Source organism: Ahaetulla prasina, chromosome 2 (genome assembly GCF_028640845.1).
Source record: "Ahaetulla prasina isolate Xishuangbanna chromosome 2, ASM2864084v1, whole genome shotgun sequence".
Lineage (NCBI taxonomy): Eukaryota > Metazoa > Chordata > Lepidosauria > Squamata > Colubridae > Ahaetulla > Ahaetulla prasina.
This window is the reverse complement of record NC_080540.1, coordinates 42,496,168-42,523,757: the sequence shown is the minus strand read 5'-3', so window position 1 is coordinate 42,523,757 and position 27,590 is coordinate 42,496,168. Positions and strand designations below refer to the sequence as shown.

The following is a 27,590-nucleotide window of genomic DNA, read 5'->3' as shown; positions in this document are numbered from 1 at the left end:
AAATGTGAATATGACTTCAATCAGGAAGCTATTATGCAGGTTTTTTTGAAAAAAAATATATTAGAGTGTAGAGATTGATATCATGTCTGCTTTCAGCTGATTGCCACCATTTATAAAAGCAGCCTGCTTTTTAACATTAATGTTAAAGTTATTTGTAAAGAGTTTATTAGGTATTTACCTATGCTGCTAGAAAAAATTATATTTTCCCTATCTGCAAATTATGCAAAATTGTATTGACATTGTAGTGTCAAGTCAAACCCACTAGATGGCTGGCTGGCAGGCAGGCAGGCAGGCAGGATTCATATGAAGCTAAATTCTACAATCCAGTATTCTTTGTTATTCATATTCACAAGTTAACACCAGAAGTCATTCTTTGGTTTAAAACAGATCATTCAATCGCACTCTACATGAATTATGAAATCATTACATTAAAAAAACCACTTTAATTCATCTATTAGGAACAGTTCAAATTATTTAATTGGCTTACATTAACTTGACCCATAGTTTACAGTGCGATGGATCATACACAACTTATTGCTGCGGCCAACAGCAGATGAAAAGATTAACAGTATGGTACTAAACATCCAGAACTAGAGGCAGTAATTCATATCACTTTTTCAAGATACAGAGGCCTTTTCTACCATCGATTTCTTTCTTTTTTTAACCAGTGCATTTTGTGTCCAACCATGTGATAAGTGCATTATTTGTGCTTTGTTGTTGTTTTTTTTCTCCTAAAGGCTTTATAGGCAAAAGAGTTAGTATTGCTTTTTATAACTGTTTAAAAGTAGTAAGGACGCTGCTCATGGCACTAACAAGTCTTTGTGATTTTGGCAAAAATGAAATTGAACTCCATGTCCGAACAGCCACTTCAGGATTCTCTTCTATTTTTCCTCATCTGGGTTCATGCAATCCTTGTACTTTGAGATTCAGTAGAATTTAATGCTCTACCACGTATCTGATGGCCCTGACATCTCTTTTTTAAAAATGCAACACACTGAAAGCCTAATCAGATTGTGGATTTGGGTTCTAGATGATAATGATGGACCCCATCCCCCACCCAAAAAATCCTCTGGGGCCTTATGTTACAATTGCAAAGTTTGGCATCAGTCTCCTAGATTCGACTTGTATGAACTACAAGCGGACAATATGAAAACTCCAAGGTAAGCACATTAAAGGGGAAACCCAAAGAAAAATAGTGAATAGCTAGTGAGAAAAAGGCAAATATGTCGTGTTGCAGACTGTGAAATGAGAAAAAGCTCTGCATTCTAAACAACATACAACAGGGATTGTGGAATGCAAAAATTTCAACTAAGGGGATCTAAGATGATAAGATTGTATTTCCACTAAGGTGTGAGATGCTCTAAATCCAGTGACAGGGCACAGTTACATTTTATTTAGGTCTAAGGGTCTATTTCTTGATTCAAAATACTACAAAACAGAATCCAGCAGAATGGAGGTTTTTTTTATTAAAAAAAAAAAGGCAGCCTCGTTTCACCATGGAGGCTATATATGTATGTTACGTTGCAGCCAGAGAACTTGACACCGGAGCAGGATTTCTGTTATTAAAAACCTTATGTTCTGTTTTCTCCCTCCAGAAGAAATAAGGATATTTCTAGTTCTTAAGTGTGCAAAGCAGTGGTGGGTTTCGAAATTTTTTACTACTGGTTCGGTGGGTGTGGCTTGGTGGGTGTGGCAGGGGAAGGATACTGTAAAATCTCCATTCCCTCCCCAATCCAGGGGAAGGTTATTGCAAAATCCCCATTTCCTCCTGATCAGCTGGGATTTGGGAGGCAGAGAATAGACGGGGGTGGGGCCAGTCAGAATTTTTACTACCGGTTCTCCGAACTATTCAAAATTTCCGCCACCAGTTCTCCAGAACTGGTCAGAACCTGCTGAAACCCACCTCTGGTGCAAAGGCAGATTTGAAAGCCCATAAAAGTAATGCCTGATAAAAACAAAACCCGCAGAATTTCAGAGAATAGATTACAAACTCCATCCCTCTTGTCCCGGCCTCCACCTTAATCCCCACTCTGTGTGCACTGAAAACAGCCTTAGACCTTCCTTGGATCTGCATGATGGACATTCTAACAATTACATTAAATGAAATGGGTTGTGCAAAAAGAAGCAAATATGTATGTTTAATATGCATAATCTACACTGTTTGCATTGAAGTTAAAAGGAGAGAAAATGTTGCATCAAGAAAGCTGACTCCTACAAAGCATGCACAGATCCAGCTCTTTATTCACTTAAAAAAAAAAAGGAAAAAAATACCTTATAATACAAGCCATTGGCATTGCTTAGGATCAGGCTGTGGCCTGCTTGGTTAGGCTTTGAACAGCATTCGCTCCCGAAGTCAGATATACTTAAAAAAATAATTATAAAAACAAAAATATCAAGAGTCCAGTCCACAACAAAATGCTAACTACAGTTAGATAGTACATGGCAGTTTCATGCAACCTACTGCCTCCAAATACTGTCTAGGAACGTCTGTGTTGGGCATCAGTTTGGAGACAGTTGATCTACGGCAACAACAGTCTGTTTATCGGCTACTGAACTTGAGGTTTCTGCTGTGCATGGGCTGAATACTCATTTCCAGATTATACTGTTTTGCAACCTTTTTAACTTGCAAAAAATACTGAGCTGATTAAAGTTCCTTAGCAATAAAAGCATTCAAATTCCTACGCCTATCTTATGGATACAAACATTCTTAAATATTATCAGCATTCAGGTAGTCCGTTTGGAGCAAACTGAGTCATTGATGAGCTGGAAAACAACAACAACGTTGAGGTTAAAAGAAAAGGTCTTTACTTCAAGTCATCTTCTCTGCCTCTGTGAGATCGGCAAAGCTGAAAAATAGGTCCAGGCCCCACTTCCACTGTGCAGCTCGACTTAAGAGAGCAGCACAATTGGGCCTGAGTGGTTTCAAGGAGGTTTCATAAAGCAAAAAGTGCATGGCAGCTCATGATTGTGGAGCCTTATTCTACCACGACTTGATCAGCCTTTCTCACTAGCATTCTGAAGGCTTATCGTTGACCAGTAGCCAAGACTTCCTGAATATGTAAGCAAAGCAGATCCAGACATGGGAGTAAAAAAAAACTTTAGGAAACGCAAAGACTGTGGGAGGATCAGAAACTCTTTGTTTCATGACCTAAGCCCAACAACTACCCCCCTTTGATTCCTTCCCTTCTCCCCTCAATTTCTCCTACATCACACTTCAGTCATAGTTCATAAGGATTACAGCTAAATTTAAGGCACTTCATTCTCCAGGAGATAGGATTCCATGCTATGGTGGAAAACTTATCTCTTGCTCAACTGGTTAGATTATACAACCTCTGTATAAAAATAATTAGGCAAGGTTAGGGTTAGGGTAAAGGTGCCACTACTGTTATTGCATAGGCCTACACCAGAGTAGATAATGCACAGAACATGCTCTTACAACAACACTGTTGCATGGTTAAATCTAACATTGTTGGGCTCAAGACACAGTCACCTGAAGATACAGTCATTTTTTTCCCAACACGATTGCTGAAAAGTGTAATACGGTATGAAAGAACATAGCAACCTTATTTTCAACAATATTACTCTCACTTTAAAAAAAAGGAGCATGTTGGGGTTTCCCTCACCCCAGGGTTTTTGTTTTATACTGAGCTCTGTTTTGTTAACTAGATTAAATCTGCGTTATTATTTAAACTGTCGGTGTCAAAACATTCCTTTCAAAGAAGACTGTAATATACAAAATAGCAACAAATCCACTCGTGAAAAGACAGGTACCTGCATCAAAGCTTATACTGAAATGGGCATTTAAAAAAAAACGTAAAACAATCCATTCAGCGGGGTTTGTGTGGGCGCCTTCCAGTCAGTTTTTGATTCCTGGCAACTGCCTGGAATTTTCTTGGCAAGATTTTGGAAGTGATTTGCCCTCGTCTGTTTCCCAGGGCTAAGAGAGAGTAACTGGCCCAAGGTCAACCACTTAGGTTTTGTGCCTATGGCAGGATTAGAACTCATGGTCTCCCAGTTTCTAGTCTGGTGTTTTAACCACTACACTAAATTGGCTTTCTTTCAGTGGAATTTAACTGTCAAAAACTTGATGCAATGGCGAGAGGCATTTTCTTATTAAAAAATGTATTTAGAATGAAATGTTGAATCAAAAAATTGAAAATTTCATTTAAATCAGATATTGGTACCACATATTTTTTTTTAAAAAAGGAAATAATTGTTTATGCCCCATTGAGAGAAAAATACTAAGTTTGCAATATAAAGTCTTGCAAAATATTTTTTTAAAATAGTTTTCTCATGATTATTTAAAAGTAATGCTTTTGGAAAAGATAAGACATAATTTTGAATGGATAATAATATGAACTTAAATATCACTGAATCTTTAGATATCTCTCCTTTGCATTAAATCTAGTTCGAACTGTACTTAAAATCAGTTAGTTTCTGTACAGGTAACCTGTTGATACATGTATAGTATCTAACACCATGGGAAAGATTATATGAATTAATAGATACTGTATGCTTTTTTTTAAAGGAGGCACTATTAAGTCAACAGAAAAATAGTTTATACAAAGCTAATTTTCTTTTTGGTTTCTATACATTCTTCTTCATTTCACTTCCAAGTCACTTTACTTAGTTTTACTGAAGTTTCCTCTTTAGTGGATCTTGCTGATCTGTAGACGTCTATTGCTTCTGAGTAGAGATGAAATCATTTGGCGTTCCTTGATGAATCCAGTTCACAGATACAGTACTATACTTTGGAAGCACTGTAGTTATAAAACAATATACAAGTCTTTTCAAACATTAAAAAAAGTCACATATACGCTGAGCTATCCGTAGATTTATATATTCAAATATTAAGGGGAGAAGAAAAGTTACTTTAATCTACTGATCAGGAAAAATGAAGAAGTTTGTGAGAGGCCTGTCTAAGGATATCCACTAACAAGCATGGTCGGTGTCTTCCATGCTTACACTGCTCCGCCGGCTACTTGTTTTTGAAGCCCCAGGAGAGACCGACGATAGAAGTGGATCAGTAACTCCAACGGGAGACAGAGTATCATCCATCAACATATCTTCCAGTTTAGATCCCATTTTGGGAGGGATGGTGTAGGTGCTTGTGGCCGATTCTGTCACGTTTGCCAGGCTGCCGTTGAAAGTGATGGTGCCGTCGGTAAGGTCAAGAGTAGTTGTGGAAGAAAGCTCAGGATGGTGTTGCTGAAGGATTTCCTGGCTGCAGTTGTCAAGCACAGGCTCTTGCTTGATCAGCCGGTTTACCATTTCTGGAGAGCAAAGGCCCGTGGCTGGCATGATGGAAAGTCCGTGAGCTCGAGCCTGCATCTCAAGCTCCTGTTATGAAGAGGCATGAAAAACAAGAAGCGCATTGGAAAGATTTAAAAAGAAGAGCAACTTTAGAATTCAACGTTTTTCTTCTTCTTAAAAGCAGGGAAGCCTTCAATTCCAAACCCTCTTACAACTAATTATATTGGTCATCCAATATGGGTTTTTTTTTCCTAAAATGGAGGCTATGGATTTAATCAAAATGGAAAATACAGTAGAGCACACAGGGAAGAAAAGAAGATAATTACTGCTTTTCCACCATAATGCCGGCATTAAGAAATTACTATATACACCAGAAGGGAAGCAGCTTTTGGTGTCTGTTTGAGAATAAGCAAAACATCGGTATATCTTCCATGCAATTTCCTCTCTTTGCTCAGTCTCAAAGTGGACTTGGGACCCCTAGGATAAAGGAAAATGTCCATGGTAGCTTTACTCTAAAGCATGGATGTCCAACCTTCGGGCTTACATGTGACTATGGGCTATGGGTTGGACATGCCTGCTTTAACCCATGATATATATATGTTTTCAGTGTCCTAAAAGGAAAGGTCAAATAGTAAAGGTATCTTATTGTTACATAAAGCCAGTCTAATTGTTAAATTAATTGTTCTCATGATCATGGCTTTTTGTTAAAGAGTGGTGAGTATTCAGATTTTCTAAGAATGGATAGAAAAGAGAAAAGGGAACACTTAAACTGGAATAATTAAAATGGTTAATAGAAAAATACCACACCTCATGTGGTAAAGAAAAAAGTTCTTGATAACCAAATTTGTTCCTAATTATTATACTTAAGCAAATAACCCTCTATTATTATAAAATGCTTTCTTCCTTTCCCCTAACAAATAAATTACATCCGTTTTGTAATTTTGAAATAAACTATTTTGCTGCTACGTTTTTCAACAACATTCTTATAAAAATCTAGAATTTTATATCAAATTCAAGCCTTAGAATTTGATTGAGGGGGAAGCTGGGTGGGATTCCTATTCTTTTTAGGGCACTGAAAAGCAACATCTCATCTAATTTGTAGGTAAAGTGCCACTAAAACATCCAAACATACTAGGATTTTGCCTCAAGTCCCTTATCAAGTAACATTTAAAGTATCTGTTGCCATAAGTATGACTAATAAGCCTAGAACAGAGATGTCAAACTGGTGGCCTGCAGGCCAGATGCGAAATGCGCAGGCCACATCCACCCCGGCTCCGCAAAGGGATGTGTCATGGCACATCGCAATATGTCACATGACGTGATCGAGTTTGACACCCATGGCCTAGAACATAAAGAATATATAGGTAGTCAACTTACAACCATTCCTTACGCACAAAGTTGCAATACCACTAAAAAAGGTGGCTTATCACCGATTCTCACATCAGGTTCATTTGATCAAAGTATGGAGGTTGGCATGTACTTATGAAGGCAGCAATGTCCCAGGAAATGATTTCCATTTGCGACCTTCCCAGACAGTTTCCAACAAGCAAAGTCAAATGGGGAATCCCAGATTCACTTAATGACTACATGATTCATTTAACAGCTGCACTGATTAGCTTATCATATATGGCAAAAGAATTAAAATTGGGTATGACTCACTTAACAATTGTCTTGCTTAGCAACATACATTTTGTTCATAAGTCAAGGACTACCTGTATCTGTAACCATGAGGGAATGGAATCGTGCTTCTGGCATGACCCTGCTTTTATAGGCATCATCAGTTCTATGGCCAAGTATCAATTAAGTAACCTGAATTTTGCAGGGTGAAGGGTATGGCAGAGTAATTTTATGTGCTTAGGCACAGGTGCACCTGAGAATTATAGTTTTATAGAGCAGGTGAAATTGGAATCTGTGTGATAAAATGAAAACTCTTATGTTTCATTTACTGTATGTCCACACAAAAGTGATGGCAGAATGTTCAGCCCTACCTATGACTGTGTGCACAAAAGTTTATAATATAACCTTTATGAACTTTTGCAGAGTTGCAAATAGAATTATCAAAAAACAGCTTTAATTTACTTAGGATCATTGCTTCCAAACTGATTAATATTCTAGAACCATTCTGGAAACAAACCCTAATTACATTAAACATTAGCAATTATAGCATTAATTTTCGTGTAGGTTTTTAACCTTTTTTTTATTCTGTCCTCGCTTCAAAAGAGGCCTTGATAGAAAAGGGTAATATACATCAAATTAATAAACAATCACACAGCTTGTAACTTTTATATACTAATTAGCAAACCTGTATTCTGAGCAAAAGATGTCTATTAGCATGTTCCAGCTTCTTTTGTCTGTTCTCCAGCTCTTTCGTCCTTTGCTGTTCTCTTTGCAATTTACGGATGTAGTCCACAGAGGCTTTTAAAATAGTTCCCTTGTTCCAACGCATGTCTCTGTAAGAAGAATCCAGATCATTATGTCTATAAAGAAACACTAATCACAGCAGGTAGAAGCACATAGCTAACCTTGGCTGGCCTCAGAAGCTAAACAGGGTCTGTTAGACTGTCTATGGAGATTCTCAATCATCCAGGTCATGGTTGTCCCAAAGATGCTTTTCCAAAAGGCAACTGGACTTTCTTGGGGGTTTTTTTTCCTTGAAAACCTTTTGCTTCTGAAGAACTGAAAAAAAATCTTGGTTGACAAGTGAGAAGTTTTCAAAGAAAAAACAAAAACAAAGTCCAGTTGCCTCAGCTAGACTGGGAGGTCAAAAAGCTACCAGGCTCCTGGTAATAGCATTGACTAGAAGTGGCTTATATCCCAAACAAATCTCACAGTTCAGATGAGTTAGTTATTACATACTTATACTCATATATATACTTATATATTGTATAATTATTTCATGTTTATGCTTATATATACTGTGTGACAAAATAAATAAATAAAATAAATAAATGAGTTAAATTTATTCAGCAAGAGGTTCAAGGAAAAACACAATAATTCCAGCAAGTATCTTCTTTGAAAGCAGGAATTGTATTTAGGTGAATTAGGACAGGAAGCCTCTAATAATTCTTTTTACTGCATTTTTTCAATGTAAAGGGAAGGAGATTACACCTGTTGATCATTTTGGTAATGGATAGATGGCTTCTATCTTTTTTATTCTATCTAAAAGAATTGAGGCCTTTGAACTATAGTGCCGGAGAAGACTTCTGAGAGTCCCATGGACTGCAAGGCAAACAAACAAGTCAGTCCTAGAGGAGATCAACCCTGACTGCTCCTTAGAAGGTCAGATCCTGAAGATGAAACTGAAATACTTTGGCCACTTAATGAGAAGGAAGGACTCACTGGAGAAGAGCCTAATGCTGGGAAAGATTGAGGGCAAAAGAAGAATGGGACAGCAGAGAATGAGGTGGCTGGATGGAGTCACTGAAGCAGTAAGTGTGAGCTTAAATGGACTCCAGAGGATGGTAGAGGACAGGAAGGCCTGGAGGAACATTGTCCATGGGGTCGTGATGGGTCGGACACAACTTCGCAGCTAACAACAACAACAAGATGGCTTCTTAACCATCCAAGAACCACTTCCCACAAACACATTCCAAATGAGGGCAATGGCAACCCGTTTTCATACTGGTGCCGAGAAAACCATATCAACAATTACTGTAAATATATCTTGAGGGCTCTTTAGTTTAAGGAAGAACTGTGGTGGTGAGGAGGCACACCACCCACACAATTGTTATGCAAAAACTACGTTCTCCAAACATGTGATTGAGTAAGCCAGAAAACAAAAATGGTTACAACAAAATAAATACTAAATTTAGTACAGGAGGGAGTGGATGGTTCTTTCACTAATAATTGGTAGGACGCACTTCTGGTTACACATGGAATGCATCACTCTGCCTTGATGCAAAGAAGTGTGCTTGTGGTATAGAAGCCACACTTGGTCATGATGCTGCAGCTGCTTTGCCAATTATAGGCAGGGTCTAATCCAGGGGTGTCAAACTGGATTTCTTCAAGGGCTGGATCAGAATTGTAATTCTACTCCTTGGCTTGGCAAGGGGAGGAGATGGGACAGACACCTCCTGCAGCACCCTGCCGGCCAAAACACCCCTCCCTGTCCCAATGCCGCATTTTCAGCCTCCATGGCCTCCTGTAGCATTCTCCTTGTCAAAAACATTTTGGCCAGCAGAGGCACCGTGGGCAGGTCCTTTGAGATTTCCAGGCCTCCCCCGCAGGCCAGATTTAAGCACTCCACAGGCCGGATGCAGCCTGCGGGCCTTGAGTTTGACACCCTTGGTCTAATTGGACAGCCAATAGCTTTGAAGCTATATTGAATGATATATTGAATGATATATTACAGAGGGGGAAAGACATCTCAAACTTGGAAAGAAGCTAATACTATATTACTACTGAAGGAAGTCGAGATGTTACGAAGATAAAGAACTACAGACCAATCTCACTATTAAACAATTATTATAAACTTTTTGCTGCAGTTTTGACAGAAAGATTAAAGAAGGTTTTATGGGTACATATTCATGAAGAGCAATTTGGCTTTCTGCCAAAAAGACAGTTAAGGGACACTGTAAGGACTGTTGAACATTATTGAATATTTACAATATCATAATGAGAAACAGGCAGTTTTAATATAGGTAGGGTCTAATGAATACTTCATGGAGGTGCTTCAAAGGTATACTTTTCCCAGAAGTGAAGCAGCCCTGCCTCCTCCTCCTCCTCCATTGTTACAGTCTAACATGAGGTATTTCTGCTAAATACAACAACTATCCAATCATTTCTTAAAAGTAATGTACCTTCTTGGAGTAATTTATTATATACTTACGGGTCATTTGACTTCGGTATCAGAGTACCAAGTTCTTTAATGCGATCATTAATATTGAATCGTCGTCTTCTTTCAACTTTTAAGAAAGCAGTATAAAATTAGGAATCAATGATGGTAGAGAACATTTGAAAAAATAACAAACCACCTTTATTATTACCTGATCCCTAAATTCAATTAAAGAAAAATATTCTACAATTGATTTATCAACACAGCACAAATTGGGCAGAATAAAATCTCTAAGCCATATCCACAGACTCCAAAAATCAAATTAGAACCACTTTAATTTTGTTTTAAATCGTTATTTTTTTAACTTAGAAATTGTTACATCAGAAAAGATTTTGGCATAAATATACAGCAAATGGCTTTAGAGAATAAATAAATCAAGAGTGCCTGAAATTTAAAAAAAATTCTATGACCTTTTAAAATAATTTAAATCTATGTAGCTAGATTTGTTATATTAAGCATGGAGACGCCAACAATATTAAAGAAGTCTGCTTAAAAATTCAAATTAGGTATAATATCCAAATGGCTTTACAATGAATATATTTTATTATTTGCATCTAGCTACATAGATTTAACAAAGCTCTACTCCCAGTTAACACATAAACTCTTAATTTATACCATTCAAAATCAATTCTTAATTTTGGGAGCACAGGAAGGCTTTGGTAGAGTGGAATGATAAAGATATGATTGAATTAATATGCTAGATTAAAATGACTTCCTACCACTTTAGCCCTTTACTATTTGTGTTAAGGATGAAAAATAGTCAGGGATTTTATTATCTTATTTGATGTTTTCAATGTCACTTTGGCTTATTGATTCCAGCCAAAAAATATTTGGAAATGTAAAGGAATCAAGTATACAGTAACTTTGTAAGAATATAGTATTTTTATATTTCAGAAGCTAAACAAACACTGAAGAAAATTATTACATTCCTTATAAAATAGGCTCAGTGTCAAGGTATCAAATTAATGTTTTTAAAATCAAGTAACAAAATAACAAATAAATATCTAATTCCCTGTAGAGAAAGCTCAATTGGATATTTAGAAATAGTTAAGTAATTATATTTTCCTCCCATTATTATGAGAATGGGTTAAGTAAGTTCTTAACCAAGTTTATTGACCATTGAAAAAACACATGAAACAAGCAACTTACTTAAATTGTGATTGTCTTTCTTTTGTCTTTCTTTGGCCAAAGCTCTTGCCTCTGATTCTGTGGGAAATATACATGATATGTATGTTAATGAAATAGTCAGTATAATATTAAAAGGCAACACTCGCAAAATAAATTTTGATATTTCTCTGCTGCATTCTACTTCGTATATATTCTGACTGACGTACCTATATACCACCTATACTGCATCATAGCAAAACCTTTTGGTATATTTCCATGGTCTAATATCATGGATATTGATTCTGACTTATTAGGGATATAAGTTCAAGTTTAAAACTATGAAAGCCTATAGCTGAAGATAATGAATGCGCAGCGTGATATTGTCTTTGTTCTTTCTTTATGGTATGGCTAGCTGTCATTAAAGGACCAATTTTAACATTCAGGGATAACCTTAGCAAGAAAATAGAATTTCTGAATGCAAAAGCGGGATTCGAACCCTCGGTCCATGAGATGAAAAATAAACTAAACAAATCACAGCTTTGTAGAAAAGTAGCATATGAGAAATAACATTCAAAGACAACTTTTCTCTCCAATGGTTCTGCTGGTTCAGCAACTACTCAGAAGGAGTTTTACTGGTGTTTTATGCTAGTATAATGTTGTTGGCAATTGATTTTCATCAATAAATGTGATTTGTGAAATCTCCTATTTTAGGATGATTCCAAACGTTATCTTTCCCATTTCAGGAAGCCACGCTTGCAGAGATAAATACAGAGGAGGAGTTTGTTAGATATTTGTCACAGAAAATCAGAGCTGCCATTGCTAGTATCTTTAGAGTAGTGAGAAAGAACATGTAAATTGATTGGGGCTGCTTTCTTATGTGGATCGGGCATGTACTAATCACTGGAATCTAGTGTAGTTGTAATGCTGCCACCTTAAAGGTTAGAAATGATGAATCAAAATAGAGCTGGAAGGGACCTTGGAGGCCTTTAGTCCAACCACCCCGCTCAAGCAGGAGACCCTGTACAATTTCAGACAGGTGGCAGTCCAGTCTCTTCTTAAAGACCTCCAGTGATGAAGCTCCTACAACTTCTGAAGGCAAGCTGTTCCACTGGTTAACTGTTGTCACTGTTAGAAAGTTTCTCCTTAACTCCAGGTTGCTTCTCTCCTTGATTAGTTTCCATCCATTGTTTCTGGTGCTTTAGAAAATAAGTTGACTCTCTCTTCTTTGTGGCAGCACTTCAGATACTGGAACATTGCTACCATGTCACCCCTAGTCCTTCTTTTCTCTAGACTAGCCATACCCAATTCCTGCAACCATTCTTTATATGTTTTAATATATCCTTCATGCATAGTAACATATTAAAGTAACATTTTCAGTTGAGGCAGCAGCTAACCTGAGGATAACGGGCTGCATTCAGTTAAGCCTCCATCTGCCAGAATATTTTCCATCAGTAGAACAGGAAAGGAAGAGATTCCTCCTTTTTCGTGTACCCCTGTGTACCCTGCACCCTCAAAATCTTCTCCAGAAGGTTGGGGAACGAGACGGCCAAGTCCTGTTGCACAAGTATAAAAGTCATTTTGTGCAACGTTGGATTTTATCCATTAAAATATTAGGTTTGCTCCAAGGAAGCGGCATACTGTAATAAAGCTAACACTCCCCCACCCCTAACTACTAATAAAAAAGCTACACATATGTTTCATTAACCATTGGATGAAGATCAACCATGCAGTGAAACGTCTGTATTGGCTATTCCTAGATTATTTCCAAATATGGGCAATAAAGGCCTCTTTATTATAAAGGCATAATAATGAACAAATGCTGCATCTTCCTTAATGAAGCTGCATCAGACACAACGATGCCTTATCCTTGCTAGGGTTTTTTTTTCCCCCCTCCTGTCCCTTCCTTAAGAAAAGATCCAAACACTATACGTTAACAAAAATATTTTCTGCACTCATGACTTGCCCATCGATTCAAGGATGCTCTTGTAGGACCATACAACGTGACTGGTACAAGGAACTTTCTCAGAGAACTTGACATTTCACATTTGAACACAGCATCGTTTATTTTCAGGCTACGCTATGTGAACCATAGTGCATATACGACAAATGACCCTTAAGCAAATCAATAGTGAAAAAGAACCTCCGTCATCAAGCAAAGCTTCACTTTCCTTGTTGCGCTACACTTTCTATTTTGCCCATCACTCATTCTGTTCCATAAAGTTGTTTTACACCAGGGGTATCAAACTCAAGGCCCGCGGGCCACATCTGGCCCACGGGGTGCTTAAATCTGGCCAGCGGGGCTGGCCTGGAAATAGCGAAGTACCGGCCCACAGTGCCTCTGACAGCCAAAGCGGGGCTTTTTTGGTCAGCAGGGAGCTGCAGGAGGCCAAAAATGGCATGTGGGGGGCTCATGCAGCCCACTGCACCCCATTTTGGCTGGAGGGTGCTGCAGGAGGCGTCTGCACCATCTCCCCCACCTCCAGCGCGGAAAACTACAATGCTGATCCGGCCCTCAAAGAAATCCAGTTTGATACCCCTATTTTACACCAAATTAGGCTGTTTGTCTACCAAGCTCACTTCTGCTTACACTGCATAATCCTTCTGTGATCCTCCTATCACAGAGAAATTAACCTTCCTGGCCACTGAAGTATTACTTCTTTTAGTTTTTAGGCTCAAGTAGGAATAGCAGTGGTGTGTTCCACAAGACTGCAATTCTCATTGGTAACCTCGGGTTATCCTGATCTCTCTTGCCTTCTCTCCCAGCTGGCTACTTTTTTCCCTGCCAAGGGCAGAGAAACGATGGAGGCTTGCAAGAGAGGACCTGTTCTGTTGACAGCATCAACGGAAAACGCTGCCCTTGCTCACTGGTGGGTTTCAATTTTTTTTACTACTGGTTCTGTGGGCGTGGCTTGATGGGTGTGCCATAGCTTGGTGGGCATGGCAGGGGAAGGATACTGTAAAATTTTCATTCCCACTCCAGGGGAAGATTACTGCAAAAAACCCATTTCCTCCCAATCAGCTGGGATTTGGGAGGCAAAGAATAGATGGGGGCAGGGCCAGTCAGAATTTTTACTACTGGTTCTCTGAACTACTCAAAATTTCCTCTACCGGTTCTCCAGAAGTGATCAGAACCTGCTGAAACCCACCTCTGCCCTTGCTCTTCTGAGAGGGCAGAGAGTTTGCTATCCTTGTTTAGGAAGCTCAGCAAGAGTACTATAAGGATCTGGCAAAGATCCCGGCTTCAATCTTAGTTGGTGGCAGGTAGAGGGTATATTCTATGCAAGATCTCAAAGCATATTATTGGTCAGAGTGGAGACCCCAAGATTAATTGCAGCTCTTTTAAAGATGTGAGACCTAAGAATCCTTCTGAACTGGATGTTCTTGAGTAACATATTGTTCTCAATTTTTTTGTGGACTCTCGGAATCTTGTCTTAAATAAGAATAGAAACAGCTGCCAAAAACAAAAGAAATCCAGGAGATTCATTTGGGGAGCTGGAAAGTATCTATTTAAAGACTGAAGATTAGGCCGTTTGAGAAAGGGTCCTTGCCTGATGAATTTTAACCCTTGTTAAAAAAAAAATTAAAAAAAATTTCCTTCCCCATCTAGTTTGCTCTTTCCTTCTCCTCATCCACCCCCCTTTTTTCCCCCATTTACTTCCCAGGGCAGATGCCCCTTGCCTTTCCTCAGTCTTCCTTATTCCTATTTCTTTGAGTTTCTGATGGAAGAAGGCAGGGGAATCACTGTCTGTGTCTATATTGGAAAGTCAATTAATTTTATAAATGGAAAACTTTATAAGCAATTAATTTTAACAAATAATTATTAATTCAATTTTTAGCATCCTGGCTCTATATTGGATTCAAATGAAATTGGCAATTCTAAATTGATCATGGTGAAGCTGGTCTCTGCATAAAAATTTGTGTTTATCTCCCCATCTCGCTTCCAGCCCCTGATCATCTTTCTTTCAATAAATATAGTAGAAAGTATTTAATACAACAGGATATATTTCTAGCATTAAATTCCATATATTCCTTACGTAGTTTGTTTATTATACTTGTAAAAATAGAGTTCATATTTACCTGTGAGTTCCCTTTTTATATTAGGAAGGTTAGCAGGACAGGAATTGCTGATGTTAAGTCCTGGAGGAGGCAAACCTTGATTCCCATACAGGTCCACTATATTGCCAGAGACAGGTAACTGGAAAAGATAAGAGATGAGATGTTAACTCCCTGCAAAAACCCTTGATAGTTTTACAGCTGAAGTTTGGAGCAAAGACTATCAACATTTCTGTATTGTTGCTTGCCTATCAATATAGCTCCACCAGAAATGAACCACCATCCACCATTAAATCTTGATGTCTGAGATGTATTTCAGAGAATGCAACCAATATATGGGATTTGGAAGCCTGGCACTCAGACAAATTAGCCATCAACAGGTACACAGGCATAAACATCTACAGGGCATTTGAAACAGATGATCAAAAAGGAAACAGAAAGACCAAAACACCTGCTCACCAGCAATCAAAACCCATATGACTAGAGATTCACACAAAGATTAATATTTGACCAACAATCAAAAGGCAAACAATACCCTCAAAACAAGCTAATAGTAAACAACAGCCCAATCAAGAAACCACCACCAAGACAACTCTCACCAACCTTGACAGGGTAAGACACTAGAACTGTTTATTTATTTATTTATTTATTAATCAAATTTATATACCGCCCTATCTCCCGAAGGACTCAGGGCGGTTCACAGGCAAATAAAAACATATAAATACAGATTAAAATGACAATTAAAAAACTTATTTTACAAGGCCGAATATTTAAAAACAGTATAAATAATAAAACCCATTTAAAACCAATAAATTTAAAATCTAATCCAGTCCTGCGCAGATAAATAAGTGTGTTTTAAGCTCGCGACGGAAGGTTCGGAGGTCCGGAAGTTGACGAAGTCCTGGGGGTAGTTCGTTCCAGAGGGTGGGAGCCCCCACAGAGAAGGCCTTTCCCCTGGGCGTCGCCAGACGACACTGCCTCGCTGACGGCACCCTGAGGAGTCCCTCTCTGTGAGAGCGCACGGGTCGGTGAGAGGTATTCGGTAGCAGTAGGCGGTCCCGTAAATAACCCGGCCCTATGCCATGATGGCAAACCTATGGCACATGTGCCACAGGTAACACACAGAGCCCTCTCTGCGGGCACATAAGCTGTCACCCCAGCTCAGCTCCGCCACACATGCGCTCATGCCTCTCACCCAGTAGTGGGTTTCAATTCCTGGTGCTACTGGTTTGCTATTGGGAGCGTGAGGAAGCCTACGTGTGAAGGTTATGCGCATGCGCAGGGTGTTTTTGATGAAGTCTGGGTGGGTGGGCAGAACCTCCAGCCGCCACCACCACCACTTTGCCTGAACCGGTGGGGTGCCGCAGGGGTCGATTCTCTCGCCTCTCCTGTTCAACATCTATATGAAGCCGCTGGGTGAGATCATCAGTGGTTTTGGGGTGAGGTACCAACTGTACACTGATGATACGCAGCTGTACTTTTCCACCCCAGGCCACCCCAACGAAGCTGTCGAAGTACTGTCCCGGTGTCTGGAAGCCGTACGGGTCTGGATGGGGAGAAACAGGCTCAAGCTCAATCCCTCCAAGACAGAGTGGCTGTGGATGCCGGCACCCCGGTACAGTCAGCTGCAGCCGGTGAGTCATTGGCCCTGATGGAGAAGGTGCGCAACTTGGGCGTTCTCCTGGATGGTCGGTTGTCTTTTGAAGATCACTTGATGACCGTCTCCAGGAAAGCTTTTTATCAGGTCCACCTGATTCGCCAGTTGCACCCCTTCCTTGACCGGAATGCCCTATGCACGGTCACTCATGCTCTTGTTACCTCTTGCTTGGATTACTGCAATGCTCTCTACATGGGGCTCCCCTTGAAGATCACCAGGAGGCTCCAGTTGGTTCAGAATGCAGCTGCGCGGGTGATAGAGGGAGCCGTTCGCGGCTCCCATGTAACACCACTCCTGCGCAGGCTGCACTGGCTACCTGTGGTCTTTCGGGTGCACTTCAAGGTGTTGGTTACTACCTTTAAAGCGCTCCATGGCTTAGGGCTGGGTTACTTACAGGACTGCCTACTGCTACCGATTGCCTCCCACCGACCCGTGCACTCTCACAGAGAGGGACTCCTCAGGTTGCCGTCCGCCAAGCAATGTCGGCTGGCGGCCCCCAGGGGAAGGGCCTTCTCTGTGGGGGCTCCCACCCTCTGTAATGAACTTCCCCCAGGACTCCGCCAATTGCCTGACCTTCGGACCTTCTGCGCGAGTTGAAGACATATCTATTTATTCGCGCAGGACTGGCATAGAAATTTTAGTAGTTTTTAATATTTTGGATGTAAATTTATGGGTTTTTTATGGTTTTAAAGGGATTTTAATTTTGGCCGTATATTTAATAAGTTTTTTAATTATTGTTTTACTGTGCATATTTTTGTTTTATTCTGGCTGTGAACCAGAATATTAGAAAAATCTAATAAAATCTAAATCTAAAATCTAAACCAGTAGCAACCCACCACTGCTCTCGCTGGCCAGCTAGTCTTTGGGTGTCTGCCGCGCATACGTGGAGCACATGTGGGAGATGTGCATGCATGCACAGGGGGTGGGGCGCACGCATGGGGGTCATGCATGCATGGGGGTGGGATGCACACATGGGGGTTGCATACCTGGAGGGCAGGGCATATTAGGGGGTCACGCATGCATTGGTTTATGGGTGTGTGTGCGCGCGCTTTTGGCACTCGGTGCTGAAAAGGTTAGCCATCACTGCACTAGAATATAAAATGTAAGCAAAAGAACCAAACACTGATAATGTTACCTAGTTTGGTAATCAAACATCAGCAAGAAAACACAGAGAGCACAACAGACCCACACTGTAGGATTGAGTTCTTCAGGGTATAATTCTACAGTTGTCTAATTCACTGTTTTCCAACAAAGGGTATGTTTCAAAATACCAGTTTGGATGTTTAAACTTCTCAACAGCCTCAATCTAGGGAATCCTAAAGCTTAATTTATTCTACAGGAATATTTACCTAGGTATTAATATGATTTCGGAAGACCTATTTTGTAATCGCTCATTAATATGGCACATAAGACACAATTACTTCCAGGTCACTAAAACTTTGGAATTTGTTGGGATGGTTCTTTTGTTTTATAGTGTTTAGCTTTTAGAAATAAAAACAAAACATATTAATTTTAGAAAATTCTCAGAACTAATTCATTTTAAAATTCTGGGTTGCTAGTCAGTGTTGCTGTGAATATGCATATTATCTTATCAAAATTGAAGAGTATTGAACAAATAAATGGAATGTTAAAAAACTTCCTCATGGTTACTTGCAAGTCTAAAAGAAATAAAAGGAGTTTACTCTTTGTTAAATATAGTTAAGAACATTTAATAAAAGATACCACAAATAGTTTTTAAGGTAGCATTGTATAGTTTGTTGTGAAAATCTGAATGTTCTACTTAAAAGATAAACCGCAAGAATGAACAGACCAGTTCTGAAGATATGTGTGCTCTTATTGAGTCAAAGCAGATGAAACATGTATCATGTGTGACCTTTACATAAAGGTCCATTGCAATGATTTATAGCATAAATAAAAATGAGATTTTCTGTTACTATTGTATCTCAATAGCAAATGAGCACAGCTATCACTGTTACAGACTGGGCCTTCTCTTTGCTATTGAACAATGGCATCCTTATTAACTTTGTAGAACTATGCATGGACTCCAAGGAGACATCTTCTTTTATTGGGATTTTGCTTATCTTCTACTTTAGGGGGCCTGGCATCTGATTAGGCCATGAGTTCTAGATAGTCCACAGTGTTACCAAAGCAGGATTACTACATTTCAGTACGATATCAACATAATTCCTTGATTTGAGCTACGGATTTCAAGTGGGTACTACAATTGTGTCTTACTAATTTTTATATGTAGGGCAATCTTCCAAATTAACAGACAACCTGTAGGATATGTTCTGGTGTAATATGACTTTTTGGGAATGTCCAGGGGTGGACTGCTAGGGGTTCGCAGGGGTTCGGGAGACCATCTAGCTAACATTCTTTGCAGTTCGGAGAACCCATAAATCCCACTCCTGGCTGGCCCTGCCCATCCCCCCCAGCCCCTCCCAGGAGTTCCCACATGGCCCATTTTGGATGCAGGTAAGTGCAGGGCCATGCGGAGGCTCAGGGAGGGTGAAAAACGGGCCTACTGGAAGTTTGCAAAGGCTGGAAACAGGCCCCTTTCTGGACTCCAGAGAGTCTCCGGAGCCTGGGGAGCCCATTTTTATCCTCCTGGAGGCTACAGGAAAGCCTCTGGAGCCCCATGTAGGGCAAACACACACACACACACACACACACACACACACACTCACACACACACCATGGTGCAAAGGCCGACTAGGCTATGCCCACCATGGCCACGTCCACCAAGCAACTGAGCAGAGAACCCCTTGCTAAAATTTTTGAAGCCCACCCCTTGATGTGGAATGTCTCTTGATTCCCAAGTACATTTTCTATGCTCCGTTCCTCTGAATTCTGAAGCAACCCAATTTGGACTTTGGATAACAGGAGTTAAATCATAGATTTTAAGCAGAAGTTTTTTGATGAAGACAGAAACTTACTCTTTTAGCTCAGGTAAACCAATGTACACACACATACACACAATGATGTGCAATGATTTAACTAGATGATTTGATTGGAAGGAAATGGAATTGATACTTTGGCGATGAATCTTGAAGTAAATTGAGACATCAAGCTGAATCAGTTTCTTTCATATCCCAAGAGATTCAAAAGGGCTTGGTGATAAAGTAGCTTTGCAAGGTTTCAAGCATTGCTTGAAAATTTTCCTTCTAAATATGGACAAAGGAGCACAATCAGCTTTCTGATATGGACATGAATAATCAGCTGGTGACTTCTGCAAAGCTTGCCTTACTGACCATGTGGAGGAGTGAAGCACTCTACTGTTTTGGTTTCAGTGGGGAAGACTGTTTGTAGAGAGAAAGAGATTTAGACTTATTGTGGTAGCCTTTTGTTGTTGTTGTCTTACTTTGTACTGAGTGTGTCTTTTTCAATGTATGAGTAATTCTGAGATAATGTACTTGCTGATGGACCAATGCTGCATAGTGCAAATTATTTATATCATATTGAATTACAGTCAGAGTATATGATTTCAGAGAGTATTAAAAATTGGTCACAAATACCATGTCATTCTTCCAAAAAGGCTAATATTGCTCATCAGCTTTGTCATCAAGTCTCCCAGTTCAAAAATTCAGTGCCAGTTAAAGGTTGACATTTTGATGATTTTTTAAAAGGTTTTTGAAAGGTGGAATCAGATTCTTTCTGTATTAATTCAGCACAATTTTATAGTCACAGATCCATAGAGACTGGTCTAAATTTTCATCATTTAGGTGAATGTGAAATAATATTTAATAATATTATAATAATAATAATATAATATTATTAAATAATAATATAGAGAGACTCCTGACGCTACCCAGCTCATGTTCTGCAAGATTAGGGCACACTGGCTATTTTCATACCATCTTGTCAAAATATGAAGATACAGAAATGTAGATGCTTCCTGTTAACTGCTTATTCTATTTTCCCCAAAACAAATCATGTTGATTTTTAATCTCAAATTTCCAATTTGAATCAAATCAAGTCACAAGCTGCATCTTGGCTTCTATATCACTAAAAACATTTTTCTGCATCTTGGCTTCTATATCACTAAAAACATTTATCATCCTTTGTCAAATTATTGATGATACCTTACTTATGAAGGTAGTATCTTTATATATTCTAAAGCACAATGAATAAAAAAAATCTAAATGGTCATCTGGAAAAAGGTAAAATTACAATTTTAGACAGTCCAATAACGACCTTTGACATAACAGAAGCAATTAACAGGGCTAAGATAGGTAAAGCGCCAGGACCTGATAGTTTATTGAGTGGATTCTATAAAACTTTTGAAAAGCAATTACTTCTTCTGATGAAAGATTTAATTAACTCTATTCTACAAAGAAACTATGCCTACATGTCTTTGATGCCTAAGGAGGGACTGGATTCTATGAAGAATTACAGACCAATTTTTCTTCTTAATAATGATTATAAATTGTTTACATCCATTTTAGTTGAAAGACTTAAAAAAGTTTTACGAGATTATATACATGAAGACCAGTGTGGTTTTCTACTCAGAAGACAATTAAAAGACAATGTGAGAGTAATCTTGGATATAATCGAACATTTACAACAATGTAATGACAGTTTCACTAATCTTAGATGCAGGAAAAGCTTTTGATAATTTGAGTTGGGACTTTATGTTTAAAGTAGTCAAAAACATGGATTTTAATCTGGGCTTTCTACAGGGATTGAAGTCCATTTATACACACCAGACAGCACAGATTATGGTGGATGGAGATTTGATAAAACCATGTGAAATCCAAAAAGGAGCAAAATAGGGGAGTCCTTTATCCCTTTATTATTTATCTTGGTGCTGCAGCTGTTAAACAAAATAACAGGGTAAAAGAATTACAAATTAAAGCACATAAATATAAAGTTCATGCTTTTGCTGATGACTTAGTTTTGATTTTGCAAGACACACAAGAGAATATTGAGTGCATTGTGAGGATGATTAAAATATTTGGAGAAAATGATGGGTTTAAAAATAAATAAATAAAACACGACCATACTAAGACTATGAATGTGGAAAAAAGAGGAAATTGGAACTTAAAAATAGACTTAAAGTTGTGAAAAAGTAAAATATTTAGGGGTGACTCTCACTAATGAAAATTCTAAGTTATATAAAAATAATCATGTTAAAATACGGAAAGAGATAAAGTTGGACTTACACAGATGGAAAAACTAGATTTAATCAGAAGAATTCCATTAATTAAGATGAATGTACTGCCCAGAATGTTATTTCTTATCCAGACTATACTGATATTGATTAAAGATTCTTCTTTTAAACAGTGACAGAAAGATATAACCAAATATATTTAGCAAAATAAAAAAAAACAAAAATTAAATATAAGCTCCTACAGGATGCTAAAAAATGAGGAGGCCTGGGTTTGCTGGATCTCATATTATATTACGATGCCTGTTGTTTGGTATGATTAAAAGACTGGATAATTTTGAAAAACCCAAAATTGTTAGACCTTGAAGGTTCTGATTTGAAATTTAGGTGGGATGCTTATTTATGGTACCCTAAAGTTAATCCTGGTTTTAAGAATCATGTTATTAGACAAATGATTGGGTGTGTATGGTGGAAATATAAGTATAAAAGAAGACTGACTAACAAAGTGCCACTTTGATTTTCACTCCATAAAACACTACACAGAAAAGCAATGCTATTAGATTCTAAATGAATGACATATAGATCTTGATCTATTGCTATTCCGACAAGACCTGTGTTTAACACACAGAATCATCTATTGCAATGTCCTTCTTGTTAAAGACTACTTCAGCTTCAATCGCAATAATACAAGAGCAAACAATAGATTCAAACTTAATGTTAACCGCTTCAATCTTGATTGCAGAAAATATGACTTCTGTAACAGAGTTGTTAACGTTTGGAACTCAATACCTGACTCTGTGGTTTCTTCTCAAAATCCCAAAAACTTCAACCAAAAACTGTCTATTATTGACCTCACCCCATTCCTAAGAGGATCATAAGGGGCGTGCATAAGAGCACAAAAGTGTCTACCGCTCCTGTCCTATTGTTCCCTTTTATTATATCAAATTAATATAGTTGTTGCATACTTTTGCTTATATATACTGTACGTTTATATGATGTGTTGTTGCTTTATGTCAATATCTGCGTATACTGTTGTGACAAATAAAATAAAAAAGAGGGATTTCAGATAAAAACAAGAAATTAATGAATAGTGAAGTAAAGGATTTGTTTGTGATTGGTTTAATTATTATAGAATTTTTTAAAATTTAAACTTGATAAAAAAAGTTTGGTACTAGCATTAGTTAAATCTGAACAGGATATGTTTTTATGTTGTGGAGATGACCAACTGATTGCCAAAGTTTATAAAATGTTATTTAAGATGAATCTGGAAAATGAACTTGTTAAAAATTGTATGGTATAATGGGTGGGGAAAAATGGTCACAATACAATGCTAGACCAATAGGAGAATGTATGGACCAATGGTTAAAAATTCATTTTGAACTACAGTCTGGAGGAAAACATTTAAGATGATGATGTACTGTTGGTATTTGACTTCAGATAGGCTGGCGAAAATGTATAAAGGGATTTCCAATAAGTGCTGGAAATGCAACCAAAATCCAGCTGCATTCTAAAATATATGATCGACTTGTAAGTATGCTAAATCAGGGGTCTCCAACCTTAGCCTCTTTAAGACTTGTGGACTTCAAAGCAAAGCTGGCTGGAGTATTCTGGGAGTTGAAGTCCACAAGTCTTAAAGTGGCCAAGGTTGGAGACCCCTGTGCTAAATTATATTGGGTAAATATAATATTAACAATACAGAAAATACTTAAAATAAAAACATTAATGAAACCTGAAGCTTTTCTTCTAGGTATTATGAATAAATCAACTGAAAAAAAAGGGTTTGGGATATTTACATGGTGACTGGTGTGACAATTGCATATGCTAAGCATTAGAAGGAAAAGGGGATGCCGCTGGCGAAGAATGGATTTTAAAACTGACTGAATTAGCAGAGATAGCAAAATTAACTGCTTTGATTAGAGAAAATGGATTAGACAAGCTTGTAAGAGACTGAAATCCATTTGTGGATTTCCTATGTGTTAAATACAATGACAGATGGTTAACAGAGGGATTTGAGGATTAGTTTTAACATACACACAAACACACACACACAAATGTGTGTGTGTGTGTGTGTGTGTGTGTGTGTGTGTGTATGCACTGTATATGTATACTTATACATACACATAGACGTATGCGTATGAAAAGACAGATGTTGGGTTGATTTGATTATTAGATAAATAGATTTCCACATAAGGGATGGTTGTTCATATAATATAGAATTTTTGTTAAAAATAGATGGAAAAATTTATAACTATTATAGTCCCATTATGTAAGGGGAGGGGAATATATTAGATTTTTGATGTACCTTTCGGTATTCAGCTGGGGTGGATTTTTTTATGTTTAATATTAAATGTATTTATTATGACGGTGGTTGTACACATGGAATTTTCTTGTTGTTAGTGTTAATTGATTTTTCTTTTTCTTCCTTTTCTTTGTTTTACATTTTATCTTAGGTGATAAAAGAATAAATAAACATGTTTTAATGAAAAAAAAAAAGGTACTAAGAGTGAGAACTAAAAGTCACAACACAAAACCAAATACCGTATTTGCAATTTGTAGAGCAGGATCCATCAAACCAAAGATTTCTTCATTATAACTTGATTCCAAACTGATTATGTCATCAATTACATCATCCATCTGTAACAAGAGATAAGGAGTATCAGAAATCTGAATTAGGACAAAAAATGTTCATACACTTAGAAAGGAAAGACTTCCTGGATATACAGGTAGTCCTCGACTTATAGTGACTATTCAACTACAATGGATGTATAAAAAGCAACTATGACCATTCACGACCTTTGCAGCATCCCCATAATCATGTGATCAAACATCAGATCCTTGGCAACTGCAGGCATTTATGACAATTGCAGTGTCCCAGGGTCATGTGATCACCTTTTGCGGCCGTCTAACAAGCAAAGTTAATGGGAAGCCAAATTTTCTAACTTAACAGCTGCAGTGAGTCGTTTAACAACCGTGACAGGAAAGTTCATAAAAGGGGGCAAAACTCACCTAAGAACTGCCTTGCTTAGCACAATGGAAATTTGGGGCTCCATTGTAATTGTCAGTTTTGGACTACTGACATGAGGTATTCCTCTACCGATTCTCAGCTCTTAATCATATTATTTATAATGTTGTAATATTGTTTCTATTCTGTTTTTAAAATATTGATAGTTATCTAGAGTCCTGTATTTGAGTTGGAAAGTTATATAAATTCCATAAATAAAAATATCCCTATTTATTTATTTAGGAGCCAGGGCACCGAACCTCTAAACCTTCTATGAGCACAATTTTTTAATCTTGAAAAGATCTTTTTATCTTTTTAATAAAGCTATTTCCTATTTCAGGATTACGTGAGCCCTACTGTAAGCATTACGACTGGCTATAGACCTCTTGTGCATCATATTATGTTAAGGGGACATCAGTGAGAAAAGAATACTTGAAAAATCAGCTTCAGCTTCAAAAATATATCTGCTATATTATGCCTGAGTTAACTAGTTACACATACTCAAATCAGCCACACAGATGAGGAAGTAAGGAAACAAAAGAAGTAATATGAATCTAGTAGGAACCTAGAACCAAGAGATGAAATCCTCAAAAGTAATGCACTACAGTAAGACATCTTGAAATATATATAGATATTTCCTATCCCTGGTGCTGACAATTGCTCATATCTTGAAAGCCGATAAACAAGGAATTAGTACAAATATTACATGACTATATGCATTTGTTATACTAAAACTTCTTAAATAACTACAAACATATTTTCTCAGAGGACATTTTTAATATTTAGTAAGAGTTTTCTCTATACTCTTCCCAGTGATACTAATCCCAATATTCCTTAAACTGCAAACGATAACAGCTGGGTTTTAATATGGACAGAAACTCTTATTTTCTTATTGAGTGGTCTGAAGATTTTGTTGCTCGAAAGAAATTATATTAGGGATTTGAATAATCTGGCATTCCTATAAAGCAAATTATTTTTGGCTATTTAAAAAATGCATTTGCAACTTTTATTGACAGAACACAAATGCATTTAACAATTAGAACAGAACTCCATGAATAAGTAATCTGATCAGAACAAAGACCACTGAGTTACTGGGATTTACGTCCTAGTGAAAGACTACAAAATTCAAGCCACAATCCAAATTCTTCCACTGTTTGTAATTTCTAACTGTTCTGAGTTTTCTAGCTGTTTTATGCCCAATATTTGTTAACTGGATAAAAGCATAACCACGTACGCCACATGAAATGCCTGGCTGCTATTTTGACCAGGAACATGGTCTGTAGGACACATGCTATTTCCAAATGTGTAATTATTCAATTGCTTTCTAACTGCATTTTAGGTAGCCTAGTGAATGGAATGAATGGAATGAATGAATCTTCTCTTCCCACTTATTACTATAACCATGTTTCTTGTATCTTTCAATTTATATTGTTTTTATTTGTTTCCTAGTACGATTTGATAGCTTATTAGTAACCTTGACTATCACCAAGTGTTGTATCTTTTTATTCTTAATGAATGTATTTTATTCTCCTTATGTACACTGAGAGCATATACACCTAAGACAAATTCCTTGTGTGTCCAGTCACACTTGGCCAATAAAGAATTCTATTCTATTCTATTCTATTCTATTCTATTCTATTCTATTCTATTCTATTCTATTCTATTCTATTCTATTTCTATGAATGACCTGAAATGAATAAATCTGAAATAGGCTTGGAGATCTTAACAATCAGGTAAAGATTCTATCAGCTGATATACAAAGCATACATACCTGCATGCATTGCACTCGAGAATGAGTATTCAGAGACTGGCATTCATTTTCGGCTCTGTTGCTTTGTTCTTCAAATTTATAAAAGCCCTGCAACCATGAAAAAAAAAGAAAACAAATGTAAGAACAAAAAGATCAGAATGGGATTGAGTGCCACACCAGGGTAAATAAAATATCATTTAACTAATATTTAAATAGCCAAAAGGTCTTCAGAACAGAAAGTTAATCCTGTCACAATAGAATAAATACATCAGATTTTAATAATGAAAATTAAGGAGATGCAAATACTGTAGTGGATCGATGAAATAAATAGCATTTATGACAGTACTTGCTGTACTCAAAAGGTACAATTAAAAAAACACTTTGATTCTACAAACAAATAAATATAAAAAATCCTAGAAAGATCCATGTAAACTAGCTTTTTTGGTCCCACAGTGGTCAACCAGATGATTCTGGAAGATTATTTATTAGTCTGTGAAACCAGGTGGTCCTCACAACTTGTTCCCCAATAGTTTTCACTAGTATGGAGTTCCATACCCCAACAGACTTGTTGTCCATTCATGGTTGAATCCCTATTAAATCCAACTACACTAGCAACCAAGGGCACATCCTGTAGTGGAGAATTATGCACATTCATAATTCAAAAGTCACATCATGTTTATTTGCTCCTATGGCACAGAGTTTCCTGCAGCTAATAGTGGTTTTTTTCTCTCTCCTATTTTTAACGTACACTGGTGCTTCAATTCTCCTCAGTTCAAGGGTTCTTGTGATGGAAGTAGCTCAACTGTGATAGAAATCAATTGTGATAGA

At 37.7% G+C, this 27,590-nt stretch overlaps 1 protein-coding gene across 4 annotated transcripts in view; it reads right to left on the bottom strand.

Moving 5' to 3' along the window:
• Positions 1 to 452: 452 nt before the first annotated feature.
• LOC131189686 (microphthalmia-associated transcription factor) overlaps positions 453 to 27,590 on the bottom strand; it is an 85,429-nt gene continuing 58,291 nt past the window's right edge. For 2 of the 4 annotated variants that reach the window (XM_058165972.1, XM_058165970.1), the window contains exons 3-10: positions 26,784 to 26,870; positions 24,550 to 24,645; positions 15,272 to 15,389; positions 12,589 to 12,747; positions 11,237 to 11,293; positions 10,082 to 10,157; positions 7,556 to 7,703; positions 453 to 5,340 (exon numbers count right to left, since the gene is read on the bottom strand). In XM_058165972.1, coding sequence (XP_058021955.1) covers positions 4,933 to 5,340; positions 7,556 to 7,703; positions 10,082 to 10,157; positions 11,237 to 11,293; positions 12,589 to 12,747; positions 15,272 to 15,389; positions 24,550 to 24,645; positions 26,784 to 26,870 — 1,149 coding nt within the window. In that variant the 3' untranslated portion in view covers positions 453 to 4,932. The remainder of the gene's footprint in view (positions 5,341 to 7,555; positions 7,704 to 10,081; positions 10,158 to 11,236; positions 11,294 to 12,588; positions 12,748 to 15,271; positions 15,390 to 24,549; positions 24,646 to 26,783; positions 26,871 to 27,590) is intronic. The other 2 variants (XM_058165973.1, XM_058165971.1) reach the window with 1 other exon arrangement.